The 17,837-nt window shown below is 28.3% G+C and overlaps 3 protein-coding genes across 16 annotated transcripts; 1 reads left to right on the top strand and 2 right to left on the bottom strand.

Moving 5' to 3' along the window:
* Positions 1–138: 138 nt before the first annotated feature.
* On the top strand, positions 139–2,640 carry Polr2M (RNA polymerase II subunit M). 6 transcript variants are annotated; one of them, XM_011639795.3, is made up of 5 exons: positions 139–280; positions 1,272–1,437; positions 1,519–1,777; positions 1,853–2,218; positions 2,332–2,640. In XM_011639795.3, exons 2-5 carry the CDS (start codon positions 1,286–1,288, stop codon positions 2,551–2,553), a joined length of 999 nt encoding a protein of 332 aa, XP_011638097.2. In that variant the 5' UTR covers positions 139–280; positions 1,272–1,285; the 3' UTR covers positions 2,554–2,640. The 6 variants fall into 6 exon arrangements, with proteins under 6 accessions (XP_011638097.2, XP_011638099.2, XP_011638096.2 ...); XM_011639797.2 differs by lacking the exon at positions 139–280 and adding an exon at positions 318–447; XM_011639794.2 differs by lacking the exon at positions 139–280 and adding an exon at positions 350–503.
* Positions 2,641–3,073: 433 nt separating this feature from the next.
* Positions 3,074–5,097, bottom strand: RpL13A (ribosomal protein L13A). Its single transcript, XM_011639800.2, has 6 exons — positions 4,939–5,097; positions 4,376–4,506; positions 3,980–4,089; positions 3,652–3,797; positions 3,313–3,435; positions 3,074–3,196 (listed from the first exon to the last, which is right to left on the bottom strand). Exons 1-6 carry the CDS (start codon positions 4,957–4,959, stop codon positions 3,113–3,115), a joined length of 615 nt encoding a protein of 204 aa, XP_011638102.1. The 5' UTR covers positions 4,960–5,097; the 3' UTR covers positions 3,074–3,112.
* A 2,154-nt stretch (positions 5,098–7,251) lies between these two features.
* On the bottom strand, positions 7,252–17,677 carry LOC105427847 (poly(A) RNA polymerase gld-2 homolog A). Of its 9 annotated transcripts, none has more exons than XM_011639808.3 (12): positions 17,260–17,677; positions 13,020–14,044; positions 12,186–12,568; positions 11,593–11,723; positions 11,152–11,438; positions 10,855–11,023; positions 10,600–10,743; positions 10,379–10,507; positions 10,097–10,283; positions 9,890–9,996; positions 9,636–9,802; positions 7,252–9,552 (listed from the first exon to the last, which is right to left on the bottom strand). In XM_011639808.3, the coding sequence occupies exons 2-12, from the start codon at positions 13,200–13,202 to the stop codon at positions 9,526–9,528; spliced, it is 1,914 nt and encodes a 637-aa protein (XP_011638110.2). In that variant the 5' UTR covers positions 13,203–14,044; positions 17,260–17,677; the 3' UTR covers positions 7,252–9,525. The 9 variants fall into 9 exon arrangements, with proteins under 9 accessions (XP_011638110.2, XP_011638104.2, XP_011638109.2 ...); XM_011639802.3 differs by having other exon boundaries at positions 7,252–9,802; positions 13,020–13,530; positions 13,810–14,044; positions 17,260–17,676; XM_011639807.3 differs by having other exon boundaries at positions 7,252–9,802; positions 13,020–13,530; positions 13,866–14,044; positions 17,260–17,676.
* Positions 17,678–17,837: the final 160 nt, after the last annotated feature.

Below are 17,837 nucleotides of genomic sequence, written 5' to 3'. Positions count from 1 at the left end.
GGGCCCTCGGTCATAACTCCACGTCCCTCTCTCGCCGGCGCGTGTAGGAAGTCCCGCCCCCCCGGGTTTCGCCGAACCCGCCGCGAGCGCGGAACTCTCCACGGGCAGTCTTATTGGCGCGGACTCAGATGTGGTGGTCGGGAGACGAGCCGAACATCGTACCTCGCACTCTCATCGAGGTTGGAATCCTTAGGCCCGTTCCCCACGTTCACTCGCGCTTTCTGCACTCGAGGCGCGAGAGACGTGTAATTGCACGTCGGAGGAAGGAAGAGGGAAGACGGTAAGTGCGAAAAGTACAATTACAGAGAAATACAATTACAGATGTCTCATGTCCCATTCGGATGTGATGCGCCGTTTCGTATCGATTCGCACAAAAAAAGGAAAGAAAAATAATTGGAGTCTCGCGATATCTCGCGACTTTGTCGCATTTCTGAGACTACTCTCTGGGTAAACTTGATCGAAATCGGCATTTAATCAAAGTCGTCCTCATGTCCTTCGTTTCTGTGAGTTTAATTTACTCTTCATCTTTTTTTAATTCTTAAAAAACTGAAGAGAAATAAATCGAAATTGAAGTTAATCTATGTTGGTAAAAATAAATAGAATTAAGAATTAAAAAAGGATAGTAAATTAAACCGAGATTAAAAATCTATACATTGGTAGAAATAGACACTTAGCACTTTTGATTGGTGGATCTGTGAGATGCACCTTATCTCTTCACCTCGTTCTCTATTATCATTTCAAACGCAGAAGATACAACGTAATGTGTGTAGTGTAATTACAAGAAATATTAAATCTGTTCTTTTTAACTGAACTTTTTGCATCATTTATCTGTTCTCATTTTTTCTCCAATATGAAGAGAAGTTCAGCTAAAAAGAAGGCCTATATCTCATTCTTCACTTGTCTTTACGCGTTCATTTCACTCGATGAGGTAATAACGCAGCATCACAGCTCGTTTGAAATGCCTCTGAAGATCGATCTTTCTGAGATCTGTGTTTCTTCGCGATGACATTGTTTGAAATTAAACGTGAGATACGCATTGAATATGCTTTTCGATATCTTTTACCTGAAATGAAGCTAAGATTTATTTCTCAGTAGCTTGCGCTGTAACTATTTTTTAATATCGCATCGCTGTGAATTTTTTTGTCCCAATTTCTCCGAACTTACACACACAATTCTTAAGAGAACATTGCTTATGTAATAGAATTTCGCTTAATTTCCATCTTGCATAATTTGACGCTATTTAGATTTTAATCAAATTTTTCCATTTCTAGAAATTTGACGAAAAATGTTTTCAAAAAATGTCATTAGAAAAATACCTGGTGACATACCGCCTCCTCCGAAGAAAGAAAGTCAAGGCTACATTGATGATTTAGGGAAGAAACAAAAGTTTCAATTGGAAGAGCTTCTAGAGAGGCAGAAAAAAATTCTTGCCAATAAGTAGGTAGGGCATAAACTATTATATTCCAATGTTTTCAATGTCTATAAATCTATTTTTCTTTTTTTTTTCTTTTTTTTTAGGAAGTTTATTTCAAAGCTTCCTGACAAAGGAGAGAAAATTATAAGCTTTCATGACAAGATATTGGAGGAACTCAAACTTAGGAATGAAATAGAGGAGGCAGCTAATTTGCTATCACGACTTAATATAGCATCTGAAGGCAAAGCAGCTATGAGCAAATTAGAATGGACAGGGAAATATAATGATAACGAAGATACAACTAAAATTGTTGAATTAGACAGTGATGACGATGAGGAAGATCCATTAAAAATATTAGCTCAGGTTAGTAAATCTTATACAGCATTGAAAAGTTTATTAATTGATATAACATATATAATCAGTTTCTTCTACTAATAGCCTACAGGAACTGGTGTTCACAAAAAGAAGATTATACATGTGACACATGAAGAAAGCCTTATCAAACCAGAGGACATAGCAGAAATTGAATTTTTCAAAACAGATCCCTTAGACATAGAGCATGTGAAATATATCGTTGATAAAGTAGAGAAAGCACAGGAAACAAATAAAAAGAAAGAGCCTTTTAAGCCATATAAAACAACAAAAAGCAATGTGCATGATCCAGCAAAAGAAAAATTAAGAAAACTACATAAGAATTGGGAGGTCACAGCAGCTACACCGCCTCTTATAGTTCATGGTGCAGTCAAGATTTTAACTTTGAACGAATCTTTAAAGTTGCAGAAGGAACAAACTGAAAAGTTACAGGTATTTAAAATTTACAATTTTATATTATTTCAGTTTTTCAAGGAAAGCATTTTACATTGTGTGATTTTTATTAGAAAAATATTTTTTATTTCAAATATCTTAATATTTAACAGGAAATTCAAGCGAAACATGCAGTGGAACGTCTAGCTAATCAAATAGGACTACACAGTGTTGGCCTTATACCACAGAATATTGATAATTATCGGTCACATACAAACGATTTATCTTCCTCGTCTTCTTCATCTGATAATGAAGAGGAACATGAAGTTCATGACGAGGAAGATAATGACAAAGGCGGGACAGTTGTATTTACTGTGGATTCTATAGAAAACTAAGACTATTATATTTTGTATATATATGACAAGAAATGATTAACTATAAAAGTATTTATTTTCATTTTAAATAAAATAATTTTTATTATACATATGATTCATTACACACCTCATTTTTTTGAGTTATTGATTCCAACGTTCAAGTTTGTAAATGAAACTATAAATTACGATAATTCATGTGACAATATTTAATACATTATAACCTATTAAATCATATTTTTCAGGAATTTAAAAATTTGCAAAGTACAAATCTTATGTTAAATATTTCATTTTCTTTTTTGAATTTTGCAAAAATATGATTGATAGCCCGAAAGATATTACTCTCTATTACTAATGTGTGAAAACCAACACTTGACATAAAAGATATATGGATGTCATCCCCATCCAAATTTTAAAATTGCGATGCGCCAAGACATGCAGTTTAAATTATAAGTTAGACTTGTTTTTTATAATTTTTGACTACTTTTAATTTCTTCATTTTAGAAAATATCCAAGACATTTCTTTATAAATAATTACTCTGAATTAAGATGTTTAAGAAGCTTTATTATTTTTGTAACGATATTAATTGTATCCAAAATTATTAATGATCGCTGTGTATGGTGCCGTTGCTTTGGCAACTGCTTCACCAGCTTGTTTGGTGAGTTTCTGCAAAAAAAGAAAGCAATGATTAAAACAAATGCTAAATATCTAAATTCATAAACATTTTTGGGAAAGAATATGAATGTAAAATATAAACATTGATAAATGAACATATTAATTACCTTAAGCTTATTTCGCTTTTGAACTTCAAGGATGGATCTGACACGTCTCTTATTTTCCAATGTGCGAACCACATCCTTGTACTTCCATCCAACTTCATGAGACAATCTACCCACATGACAGTACTAAAAATAAAAAAAATTTGTATTAGTATTCATATTACCATGTTACAAAAAAAAAATATTTTATAGATTGAATAACTCAGTTTAAAATCGCATCACAAAAAGTCAAGTAGACTAGTTTCAGACGCAAATTACCTTACCATCATTGTTATCTTAATAATCAAATTCATGCACAAGAATTTAAGTAAAGTTGGATGTTTTACATGAAATATTTTTTACCTTTCTACCTGGTTTGAGACACATAACTCTCATAGCACCAGGTACAACGACACGTTTCCTGCGGTCGTATGGTGGTGGACACCCTTCATAAACTTTCAATCGCCTAAGAGCATCTTTTCCTCTCTGTGTTTTGTGTGGAATCATACCTAAAAAAACAGATCTCTTTAATATCTCTTTTTGCATTGACCACATTGCAAGCATATGCAGTCTTAACATCATAAAAAATAATTTTTTCATTACATTATCAAATAATGTAGGTAAGTATGCTTATTAATCATGTGCAATATTCTTATTCTATGTAACACCAATATATAATCTCCATACATACCACGGACTGTTTTCCAAAAGATCTTGCTAGGTGCACGAAAATGGAATGGACCACGTGCAGGATTTACGTTACATCTTTTACGCAGGAAAGACATAAACTTCAATTTGTTTCTGTAAATAGATAGCATCAATCAAATAGAATTGTTCATATTTTCCTGTATCATATAAAATCATATGTAATATAGTCAATCAATAACAGATGCCATTATTTTTATTTTCATTGTATACCAAAATATGATAAATTATTAAATGAATTTGATAAGCCTTCAATTATCTCAACTATATCTAACATTTTATTAATAAATAATCTATATTATAATATTTTATATTATCACCGCCTTTAATATTCTAATCAAATTTGAAATACAATACCGCTAAGCATCGAAGATTCACAAACCTGAAGAAGTTACCACTAATGTTCAGTTGTTCGCTGCGAACAACGATAACCTTGTTGCCTTGCAGGATGGTCTTGGCAACAATAGCAGCCAATCGTCCAAGTAAATGGCCGCGGCCATCTATTAATATTGGCTGTAATGGTAATAAACTCCATTACAAAAACCGAAAATTGTTTTCCGCGAGATTCTCGATGCTTCTATAATGCAGGAAACAATGCACGCGATTCAAGGGATATTCACAATCAGGCTGGCACGCACACGGTGCACATGGAAAGCATGGAAATCTTGTATCAAGGAAATAAATATATTATGACGAAATTCGCATTGTTTGATAACACGTACAATGTTCCAATTCTTACGCGGAAAATACGGTCGAATCTACCGGAGACACGTGCGCGACGTCCTCAAGCGGGACGATTCTTTTCTTTTCTCCAATAACAAAGAATTTTTTGGGATCATTAAAGAATTCGCGCGTTACTTCCCATGTTAAGTAACCATGATCGTATGCGTGCACCGCAGAAGAGCCATTTCGACTGCCCGAAATATTGAATTTTTAAGTGCAAACCTTCTGGCTGAAGCCCGTCATCTTGATGTCCTACCGGAAAAGACTGACACGAGTGGAACAACACGCGAGCTACCACCGGAAGACCACAATGGCGCTCGCCAGAGTAGCCAACTTTAAAATTTTTCTTCCGCAACATGATTTGTCTCTAGAGTATAAAGAAAAATTCTGAAATAGAGAAATGTGATGATGGAGAGATAAATTTAACTACAATTATGCTAGATTCAGATTAGTGCGATGACGCGGCACGCTATGCACGATATCTAATAAGCGTACAGCTTTTCTCGGAAAAGTTCATTGGATATCGAGCATCGCGTGTCGTGTCTCGCGCTGATCTGAATCCAGCATTACGTTCGAGTAGTAGTTGATGCGGACTTAATGCACTGAAGAGGGAGGGGAATCTAGAAAATTCTTTGTGCTATTCAATGAGCGCATTACATAAAACGGGTGTCACCCCATAAAATGGAACGATGTGGTGTAGTCACCGACGAGATACTATTAAGGCCTGTTCTATAATGCGTCGTGTGTCGTGGGTCGTAAAAATCACAATCACAAGTATTCTCTCCACATTTGTCTGTGATTGGCCCATTCTTATGGCCCATGACCCACGATACCGACACACAACGCATTGTAGAACAGGCCTAAAAGCCATATCAGACTAGCGGTTGCTGGTTGACGATTATATTTCAACCAATTACAATGTAGCAGGTTCTGGTTACGGTCAATGTGATTGGTAATAATAGAATCGTCAATCGGCAACCGTAGCCGGGTAACCACTAGTTTGAAGGAAGGTATCAGTTGATATTATCGACCGTTTTGACTGTACTGTTTGAGGATAACAAAGAGAGGATAATGTTTATTTATTACTGTTATTATGACGGATTTAATTTTAAATTAATAGTTTCTTTTACGACTATTAATTTAAAATTAAATCCGTTATAATAACAATAATAACAGTAATATCTCGTCGGTAATATAATGCAATGTTTTTTTTTTCAAAATTGGTTTAATTGACTTTTCGTCATGCTCGTGTGATTTCTCGTTTCAAAATTTGAATCATTTATTTTAGTCTTGTAAACTATTTATGGAGTACAGAAGGGAATTACTTAAAGCTCTCATCGAAGAAAATTTGTTTTTTCTATTTAGCATTAGTTATATTGCTAATATGAGTGTTTCAATCGCCAGAGCTTTGTTAATTTCAACTTAATAATTGCAGAATTTAATTTAACTTAATTGAATTTGGTAAGTTTGTAATTTAATATTAATTTTATTTAATAATTGTAATACGTAAGTCATATATAATTTAATTCTTTTTTTTAATCAAAGGCCTAAAAGGGATTTATTTTTCTTAGACACGATCGAGTCGTGATTGCCAATCTGCATACTCGTTTTTATGCTTTGTTACGCGAAAAATCTATGGGGCGTTGGACTTTGAGCGCTGATGCTCAATTCATATAATTGGAAAATAAATCCTCCCCAATTTCAAAATGATAATCTACTGGATTATAAATCCTGAATCGTGGTGCTATTTAACTAGAAATCCATTTCGAAAATTGAAGAAGGAGAATGTTTTCAATTTCTATCGATGCTTTTCAAGAGATATATATCTTCTAACACAAAACAGTTGCAAAGCTACTTTTTTCTGCTGAATGTAGTTAATGTTTATACAAAATGTTTAAAAAATATTTAAAACATTCTCGTATGTTCTTTCAATTTCTGTCGATGTTTTTCGGGATATAGTTTCTAAATAATTTTAATGTAATTTTAATACTCCTTAATAACTAAATCTATCTAGAACGGATTTTGGAAAATATCTATTGCGCATTACAACAGAAATATAAAGAATATATAGAATTTGAAAATATAGAATATAAAATTATTAGATTAACTTTGTTTTAAATATAGAATCTGCCTTTCGAAAATTTAATGTTCTATTTGATATCTCCTTTCGGAGTTATTTTTTTGATAACTGACAATTTTTTCGAGAACATAGAGATTTGTATTCTAATTGAATATCTTGAAATATCTTTATATAAATGTATAAATTTCATCGAATATTTTATGCGTAATTGTTCAATATTATTTCGACCGTTTCTTGTATGTCCTTGAACCGCGATCGATGCCTTTCGAAATTCTAAACTTCCAACCACTAATATAAACATATGTATATAAACGGAATTATAATTTAAGACATGTAAATCAAAATCATCGATTTTATGATGTTCATAATATGAAAACAACAATTTAATAATTATTGATTTATAATAAAGGATTAGAAACTAGAAAGGAATAAAACAGAATAAATACAACAATATGTATGCGTTAACATTGCATATATTTAGAAAATCGGAATTACAAAAGGTTGCTTGTATCTTATAAATTCTGAAAACATTTTATCTTAACTTCGACAAAAGAGTTAGCACTGCCAATTTAGTTAAATGATATAAGTTTGATACCTGCAAACTTGTGTGATTTTGTCATTACTTTTTCTTACTTTTATAATAATGTATTGTAAAGTTAAATTTGCAGAAGTAATATATAGATAATCATGTATAAGTATTGTACAAAAATATGTATATATGTATATATGTATATATAATTGGATATCGCAGCAGAATTAAGATGAAAAATTAAGCTGTTTTCATCAGTTCGAAAAATATCGCGAGTATCATACACATGAGGCAAAACACATGTATGCTACTTCACATCTCATCTTGCAATAATTGTTACTTGTTTATATTTGGTCCATACGAAATCTAAGTTAAAGTAATCACAAAATTTACTTATATTTTACAGATACAACCTTATTCTTTATATGTTATTACATACTTTTAAGGAACATTACAATACTATATATACTTCTTGAAGAAAAACAATTAATAGAAAATTATATTAGCAAAAGAATGGAAATAGTATATCTCCTTTCAATAAATAAAGCGAAGTATCAAGCTTGAGTGTTTCTTCTAGTAAGGATTATAAAAATAAAAAATATTTATTAAAAATTGCTATCTTCCAACAAGTAAATATGTTAATTGTTTTCAATGTTAATGAATACAGAAAGTAACTTTATTCTTAGACAATTTTTGAATAAATGTCCTTCAATAAAGTCAATAATTGAATTGTCTATTCGTGATTAATATAATTGCAGATTATTATTGATAAGAAAAATAAATATTTTTCAAAGAATCATAATATGTATTTCATCGGAAGTAAAGATCATAAATATCGATTTAGATAGAGAAACTTGCTTGTAGTTTTTCAATTTTCAATAAAATTAGAAATCTTCATATATATATATATATTGCCGATTGTCTTGTTTCAGGATTAAGTTATAAATCATCCCACTGACATGATATATTTTTATCAATTTTAGAGCAATTATCAGAATTTAGAAAATTCATTAATCCTTTTAAAAGAAACACAGTCTTGCTAACTACTATCATTCGTTCATCGATATTTATATCTGAATAATACTATAAACGTAATTAATTCGTTTTAAATTTGTAACATTTTTTTTACTTTTAATAAGACTTTATCTTTTTTTTGGTTTTTAATGTTTTGAAAAGATAATACTAAAAGTTTATATATTTTTCATGAATCATGTATGTAAATCTTTTGTCTTTTTGAGAAATAGTAACTAGAAAAATAAGTATACTATTTCCTTCTTTTTTTCATTTTTATATATATAATGCTGTAAGATGTTACTTGAATAAATGGTTCTTTCTTTGTGACTAGCAATTTATAATTTATTTTTTAATTGAGAATATGTTGATAATCGTCTTTTTGCGTTTGATAATTATTTTTTAGTATAGATGTTAACAATTTTCATATTAAAATTATTCAATGTGATATTTCCAAATTATATGACTTATTATCTCATGCACAAGTTTGTCATCTAATATCAATAAATATAAAATATATAGTACTTTATAAACATATAATGCGACTATACTTATTAAATATAATAAAAACAAGTAAATTAAAGAATAGGGAAATTTCATCTATGATCTTGTTTGTCCCTGTTTTTTATATATTTAATAAATAATTGTGCACAATATCATGCAGCAATAAGATCATGTTAATGATAATTACAACCGTATATATGAAGTACTATACATTTTATATTCATTAACATTAGATAAAAAAAAACTCATGCATGAGATCATAAATAATACACCAATAAAATTTCATTAAAAAAAAATCACATTAAATAATTTTGATATAATCATTGCTTTATAATTATTATAAGCTACAATCATATAACTATTTAATTATTCATAGACTTGCTGCTCTTAATACTTCAAATTATCTCGTAATTATCTTAAGATTAAAGATTTAAAGATTTATGCAAGCCTGATCGATTGTAGCTTTAATATAAATTGCAAACTTTTTCTTCTATATTGTAATTTTAAAGTTTGCAGAGATGATGTCTACATCCAATCTTTTATATTTTTGACAATTAATAATTGCAGAGAGTAACATTTCTTTCAGGATGTTACGTATACAGTTCATAATAATGTTACATCTCTATATTTGTAATAATCAACATCTCCCCAAAAGGGAAATGTGAACTAAATATGGAAGACAACTTTATACCTTGCGGATATTATAAATTATCTAAAAATAATACTCAATATCACAAGGTATTAAACATGTCACATAAAACAATCTTAGCATTCTTCATCACTCAATAGTCTCACCCAATTGCCATCATCACCAAATGAACAAATTTTCCATTCGCGAAACACATCGCCTAAATTATGATTTCGTTTTAACGTCGAATAAGACATTTTCATTATAAATAATATTAATGTGAATATATCATAATCATACACTGATCTAGCTGCATTAGACAAATCAAATGGTTCTGAAATATCATAGTTTAAATAAATATATATAATAATTTAAATAAATATCAATGCTCTTTATATATGTATAATGAATACTCTCTTACCTTCAATACACAGATATTTCCATTGATAAGAATCACCGCTAGCTTCAGAACAATATGTTTTTAATATCTTGCTTCCTAGTCGTACAGATATTGCATACTGGTCAAAGCTAAATTAAATATTGCCAAATAAAATATTACTCAAATTATATTTTCATCAATAATAATTAATATTTTCATCAATATATTATTTGTATTCAAATTACTTACTCGAATTGCATATAATATTTGAAAAATTCAATTAATAATTCGCCAAGGGATTGATTGTTGTTAGGCAATTGACTGGAAGATGGAATGTTCAATTCCTCATGTATGTCGATATTATAAATACATCTATCTTGAAATTTATTTGGAAATATTGAATGTAAGCATGGTAGAATGGGAGGGCTAGTACCACCTAGAAAATAGCAATAATCATATTTAACATTTCACAGTAAATCAGATCACAAAATAGGAAACAGTAATAAAAAAAAATTATTGCAGCATACATACATTGTAAGAAGTGTATAACCATAAGGCACAGGCAGTAACTAGACAGTGTCTTTTTTTTTGCATCATTAATGTCATGCACTTGAGCCCAAAGTTTAATGACAAGTGTTAAGGGTTTTACTCTCCAATCAACTGTAAAAAATATTTATTGTTCTTTAAAATATTTATTGTTATATTTTTTTTCAACAAGATACATATACAGATATAAAAGTTAATGAACTTACGCTTTGAATAACAATACAACAGATGCGTATTTTTTATGGCAATAGAATTGTTACAATTCATATCAGCTTTAAATTTTCGCACTGTATCATAGAATGTTATAATGGGTACTCTTGCATGTATAAGATTAAGTCTGTCGACAAAATCTAGATAGAAAAAAATGAATGTACAATATCATTATCAAAATAATAACTTATAAATTAAGATAGATCTCTAAAAATTATTATACGACATTTATTATTTGTAATTTTACATACCACATTGAGAGAAATTATCATATATTTCCAGTAAATGGTGCAAAGACATATCTCTATTATCCACGTCCACGTCCTTCACTAAAAGACATATGTCAACATCGCTATCGTTTGAACCAAACCCATTCATTGTCGAGCCGACAAAAAATATATTATAATGTTGATGTATACTCTAAAAGTATTTTTTAAATATATAACATAAGTAAGTTAATTAGCTACTTAAAATCATAAATATCTTATAAATATCTTATAAATATCTTGGCAATATTTTATTTTACTATATTACATCTCATATTTTACCTTGAAATATGTATTAAGGTGCTTCCATAGCATTATTTTTTTCTTATAAGTATCTTCGGTTTGTTGATTTACTACAAATTTACGCCAAATTTGCATGGATAAATCATCCCACGATGAGTCAGTCAGAAGATCATTTGGAACATCATTTATTGGCACTATTAGCAAATGAGATCTAGCAAGAAATCTATCAGGAGTTGTAATACAACCAGGAAAGACGTCATAATTCGGCATTTCATGATATTTACGGTTTCGTGGATGCCTTTGAATGATCGTATTGTTATTTTTGGCTAAAAATGAATTCTAATTAATCGAAAGTAAATTATCTTTTATTAAATTATTTTTAAATTAAAGTATTAAATTATCTTTATTCAATTATCCTTTATATATTTATAATGTTTAATATCTAATACATATGTTGTTAAATAAAAAAAGAATGCTTACTCGGTACATATCTTTTCTTGTTGTGATAATTTTGTGCACGAGATCTTTGAGTAGAATTGGAAGTATCATGATTGATAGGACGTTGATAATTGTTACGTGCGTTATCAGATTGTATCTTGTGATGCTTCCGACTTAAAATTAAATTAATGGTTAAGTATATATACATACATTTAAAAAAAATTTTAAATAATTTAAAAGTATATGTACAAAAAATATATATATGTACACATAAAATATAAATATTTAATATGCACGTGTGTGTGCGTGTGTATGTGTATGAGTAAATATATGTATATTATATATATTATATATAATATATATGTATATTATACATAAAATATATATATAAAATCTGTGTACAGATGTTTTATGTGTATGAATGTATTTATTATGTATAATTCCTTGAAATTAAATATTTTATATTTATTTAAAACTTTCTATTTCTTTTCTCTCTGCTTTATATTTTCTTAATATATTTAAATATATAAGTTATATATTTAAAAATTCGCATTTAATGCAGATTATAAAGAAAGAAAAAAAAAGATATTATATCTGGAATAAAGACAGTAACAAATATTTCTAAAAGTAATTACTTTAGCCACTGTCCTCTTAATGAACTTGTAGAATCTCGTTCATCTGAACTCTCTGTTAAACTATTGTCAATATAATATTTATTTGGTGTTGGTGATCGAGAACTAAACCCACTGTCACTATTGTAGGCCTCATATTTTGAAAAGGAATTCTTGTATGAACTCCGTCTATTTTTATTATACCAGCATGGTTTTTTTGTCGAATTGATATTTGTAGGCTTGAAATTGTAGTTTGAGAATGGTATAATTGATGCGTTGTTGGTATGCATTATTCGTCTTTCCCAATTTGCAGAGGATGAATTATTGCTTGGTTGCAGATATTCCATACCTCTTAATGATGGTACATTGACTCCCATTAGTTGTAATAAATCTAACGGAGATCCTGTCTACAAGAATATCTTTTTGTATATTCCGACTATGTGTCACTTAATACTACTACAATTCCAAAGTATTCAATTAATTAATTAGGATAAAGAAATCCGAAGCATTTGAAGTATTAAATGGACTGCAGTCTCCAATAATGAATATAATCATAAAATAAAATGGATAAACAAAGAATTAAAAATTGTTATATATAAGAAAATTTTAAATGTTAATAAAATATAAATATAAATTTAATTTTTAGATAATACAAATATTATTATGTTTTTTGTATTCTTGAATAAATTTTTATTTTATTTTTATATCTCAATGATTATTCTATTATACTTCATTTTAAGGAAGAATATTTAATGAATAAGGAAATAATACTACTAATTTATATAACTGAATTACACGATAAAATATATGCTAATACAGTGTAAATTAAACCTAAAAGATTTTTTTTTAAACATTTACCTGTATAACACGATGTCTTTGTGTAGTAATATTTGGACCATACTGCGTGAAATCAGACTGATGCAGTGCATTTACGCCATTGATATGTATGGCATGAGTTTGCGAAGATGGACACTGTCCATTTGTTTGATGTCCACTCATTATTTGCACCATCATTTGTGAAGGATATACAGTATGATACATAGTCAAAATAAGTATGCAAAATAATAGTAGATCTCCTTTTTAAGGATATTATTTAATTCTTAATACAGCAATATATTGCACTTAATAACACTCATAAATATTTGTAGCAATCAATAAGGCACATAATATTATTAAATTTATTTTGCAATAATTAATTTCATCTAGCGATTGCACACATGTTTACATATACTTAAGAAAGCTTCAAGCTTCTCGTTTTGTCTCTTTTTTTTCTTTTTTATATATTTTTTTAATAAATTTTTTTTATATAGTTTTCAACAAGATATTATGTTGTATCTTTTTGTATCTTTTCAGATCTTACTATGTAAATCTAAAATTTGACAACAATTCATGTACATATAACAATTTTGTAATGACATAAGGAGACAAGATTGTACAATGATGAAATTAGAAATTTAATAATGAGACACTATATAATTTATAAATATGTATGTGTGTGTATATACATATATATATGCATGTGAAATATACAGTTGTAAGAACAAATTGTAATGTAAATTAATGATTAACAATTTCACACGTATATAAACAACTATATGCAAAAGAAAAATTTATATAAAGCAAAGAAAATAATTTGTATGTTCTTAACTATTATCAAATTTTTTAATTCCTAAATTGAGTTACTTATATTAATTTTATATGTACAACTTTGTGCAAGACGTATGCTTTTAAAGTTCCAAATTGTATATTGTTTCTGTCATTTGAGATTTAATGTGCCTTTATTTCATCTGCGTTCTTCGTTTTTCTCTCTCTCTCTTTTGTAGTTTTAAATCATACATAGCATACACGCAGCAATTTGCTGGTTTTATCAAAAGAAGAATATCCTGAAAGCAAAACAGTTCTGCAAACTGTTAATGCATTATGTAAAAACTTGTTCACCTATATATCATTTAACATATAGAAATAATAATAGGATTATCTTATATAAAATATGTTAGAACAAACATATATATAATATTTATTCATTTATTTCATGTAAGATAACTTTATAATTTTTGTTTGTTAAAAATATATAAATTATATATATATATATATATATATATATATATATATATATAGTATATATATTGTATATATATTGTAGTATATATATTGTGTATATATATATATATATAGTATATATATTGTAATAATATATTAATATATTAATTATATAAAATATATTAATTAATGAAATATATGTTAAAATAAAATACTATTAAAATACATATGTATAAAATTTAATTTAAAAAATTTAATTATTTTTACTATAAAATATACTATAATATACTATAATATATTATAGTAAAAGTAATTAAATTTTTTAAATTAAATTTTATATATATGTATTTTATAATACATATTATTTCATAATAATTTATAAAACATAAAGCATTAGTAATAAGTAGTGACTACTTGTTATAAAACTGAAGACAAAATTATAAAAAAATATATGTATAAAAACATTTAATACTAAAAATAGAAGAGATTATTACATAAAGAGAATAAGCAAAAATATTTACGAACTGTACGTATACGTAAATACATGGATATAAAATTAAGTAAGCACAAAAATTTAATCTAATTACTTATACTTTTTAATTTTCTAAAAATTATAAACTAACTAAATCATATAAACATACAACTAACATATATAAATCACAAATGTACATTCTAAAGTTCACCAAATTTAAAGATCGTAATAAATATGTAACATAACTTTTGATAAATATATCGATGTGACATTTTAATTTTTTTTAATTCGTGTATTTTATCTATTTTTGGAGATAAAAATTGAATCTGTTCGAAAAAATCTCTTTTGTTCTGTTTTTTTCATAAATTTTTTTTAATATCAATTATAATTTTTTATGAAAAATCAATATGCGAGTACGCAAATTTGTGTAAAAAAAACTAGTCCTTTTTCATGAAAAATTAAATTAAAATTTTATACATAAAAATAAATTTATTTATAAAAAAATTGAAAAAAAAAATAATTTTAAAAAGTTACGCGATAAAAACAGATATATATATATCTAAATATGTTATTAGCATATTTTGCGCAAAATAAACTTTGTAAATTCAAGTTTTCTACTTTAAAATTTTAGCTTTACATTTAATTTTAGCTTTTTATGAAATGTCTGTCAAAACAGCATTTAATAAAAAGCATGGTAAATTAGCATGTTTATTTCTTACTAATTGTTTTTGTTATTTATTAAAATATATTAAAATATACTGTAAAAAAAATACAGCAACATTCGCGCATAAAATCAATATTAGCCCCATGATATACAAAAAAAAAAACGTAAGTAATAAAATTTAAGCAATAAGAATTAACTAATTAAATAAAAAATTATAAAAAATAAAATTAATTTTCAATCGTAACTGATGGATTTATTTACTGTTAAAAGTTTATTGCTTACATTTTTGTGTGCCCTGGGTTTAAAGCACCTGGTAACACTTAAGAATATATGGACTTTCTACAAAGTAGATGACAATAGCGATACGGGGGACAATGGGGGGGTTTTCCATTTAGTGACCCAAGTATCGTTCTATCTTTCTTGGCTTTCAATGATTAATAAGGACAAAATGATAAATGAAAAGCACCCAGTGATTTCAGCTAAGGCATGTCACACACAAAAGAAAACTTAAGCGGTAAGGGAATTAGCCAATCACAGTTTAGGATGTTAGACTAACATAAGAAGTAGCAAATTCATAATGTTGATTTTCTTATTACTTAAATTTTTTTGTGTGCCACGGTCCTAATTCGGTGAGCACTCGGAAATATTCAATAAAAGAAAAAGAGGGAAGATGAATTGTGCTAAAAAAAGGTCTTTTGATTTAATTTTTAATTATTTACAAAGAGTTTTAAAGATAATTTATTTTAAAATTTTTTGTAATGTTACTTGAATATTTTTTGTAATGTTACTTGAATATATTTCATATATTTTAAATAATAAATATAAGTAAATATTGAAAACGCAATTTTTTTTGTTGTTCCTTAAAATTAAATAACTTTTAGAATGTACAAAAGCTTTTAAATAATATTGAATTATGAAACGTTTATGAAAAACAAAAATGATTAAAAATCATTGATTTAAACGTACACAGAACTTCAAAAGAATATGTATTATTTGTATAAGTTTAGTTTTATATTTCAAAATTTATATTATTTATATTATCTATATAAATAAAAAAAATATATATTAATATATATCGATATAATAAAAAGAATAAAATATTATACATGTACATATTCTATGCATTATGTGTAAATATACATTATTTTAAATATAAACATGTAAATTTGATCTGTTTTTATATAAACTTACTATACTATATTTGAAATTAACCTTATGTTTGTAACATTTTATTTAGAAGTAAAACGAAATTTTTTTTATATTATACAAATAGCAGGTCATTATATTTCTTTTGACGATTTTAAATAAAAATAAAAAAAAATAAAAAATTTTTTTTAATTTCAATTTATTTTAAGGCAGGAATCTTAATAGACTAAGCCTTAAAATACACTTACAAAAAAAATTATAGTAAGCGTAACGCTACTCTCGAGCGGATACATATTCGATGTATCTGAATACGAGTGAGTTTTAAAGAAAAAATTCAGAGAGAATATGTGATATTCACATTGTACATTTACTGGCTTTCTAGTAAGAAGATAATATCTCCTCCTAGGAGATGATTTCGAGATATTGTTGTCTATTTTGTATAAATATTTGTTTATAGAGAAATTGTGCGCGAAGATCAAGAGCGGTGCTTACCGCTGGACGGGGACTGCACGAGTGAGACACATACACAATACATAAACACATTTCACGGCATTCCATTGGAAAGTACTTGTTCAAGCAAACACGTGTACATAGAACGTGCTCCTATCAACCGTGTACTAAAGCACGCAGTTGAAACGGGATATGTTCCAATTTTGATAATACAATATTAAGAGGGGAGTTGATATGCGCCACGAGATCAAAATCACTCGCACAAAAGCAAAAACACGCACAAAAAAATAGAATCGGGTATCGAAAAACATAAAACAAAGTCGTACCTGGTCGCCATGTTGCGTTGAATCCTTGTCCTCGAACGAACGAAAAATTTGTAAAAAAAAAAAAAACAAATCTTCCAATCCTGGGCTGCGTTCCCCGATTACCCACCACGTTCGATACGCCGATCAGAGACACGATCGCAGAACGTTGTTCGTGATCGCCGTCGCGATCTCTCAATTATAGCGATCCTGTGGGGAAACGTGCGTCCCGTCGACAACAAATGTTCGTCCCAACTGATGTCGCACGCCCGTGCCTGTGACTCGTAACACTAAATCGTCGTACCGCAAGCCTCGTTGAATGTTCAAATTTTCAAATCTTCGGCGTGATGGACTGCGTTTCGCGCGTTTATTCGCTCGACCACGAGGCGGCAGTGTGTGATGAGTTCAAAGCGTGGAATGTGAATATAGCTGCATGAGGTAGAAATGAAATGTCGCCGCGGTTCAGGCAGTATAGAGAGCTCGGTGGGAGAATCTCACGCATGCGCAGTAGCGCAAACGAGAGCGTCCTGTTAGTGTCGGTCCACAATAAGTATTTAATCTTTAAACCGTAAGAAATTGACCAATCATAGTCGATTATTCTT

This window comes from Pogonomyrmex barbatus, unplaced genomic scaffold (assembly GCF_055798465.1).
Source record: "Pogonomyrmex barbatus isolate J1 unplaced genomic scaffold, ASM5579846v1 scaffold3, whole genome shotgun sequence".
Lineage (NCBI taxonomy): Eukaryota > Metazoa > Arthropoda > Insecta > Hymenoptera > Formicidae > Pogonomyrmex > Pogonomyrmex barbatus.
This window is presented reverse-complemented; position numbering and strand designations above follow the sequence as displayed.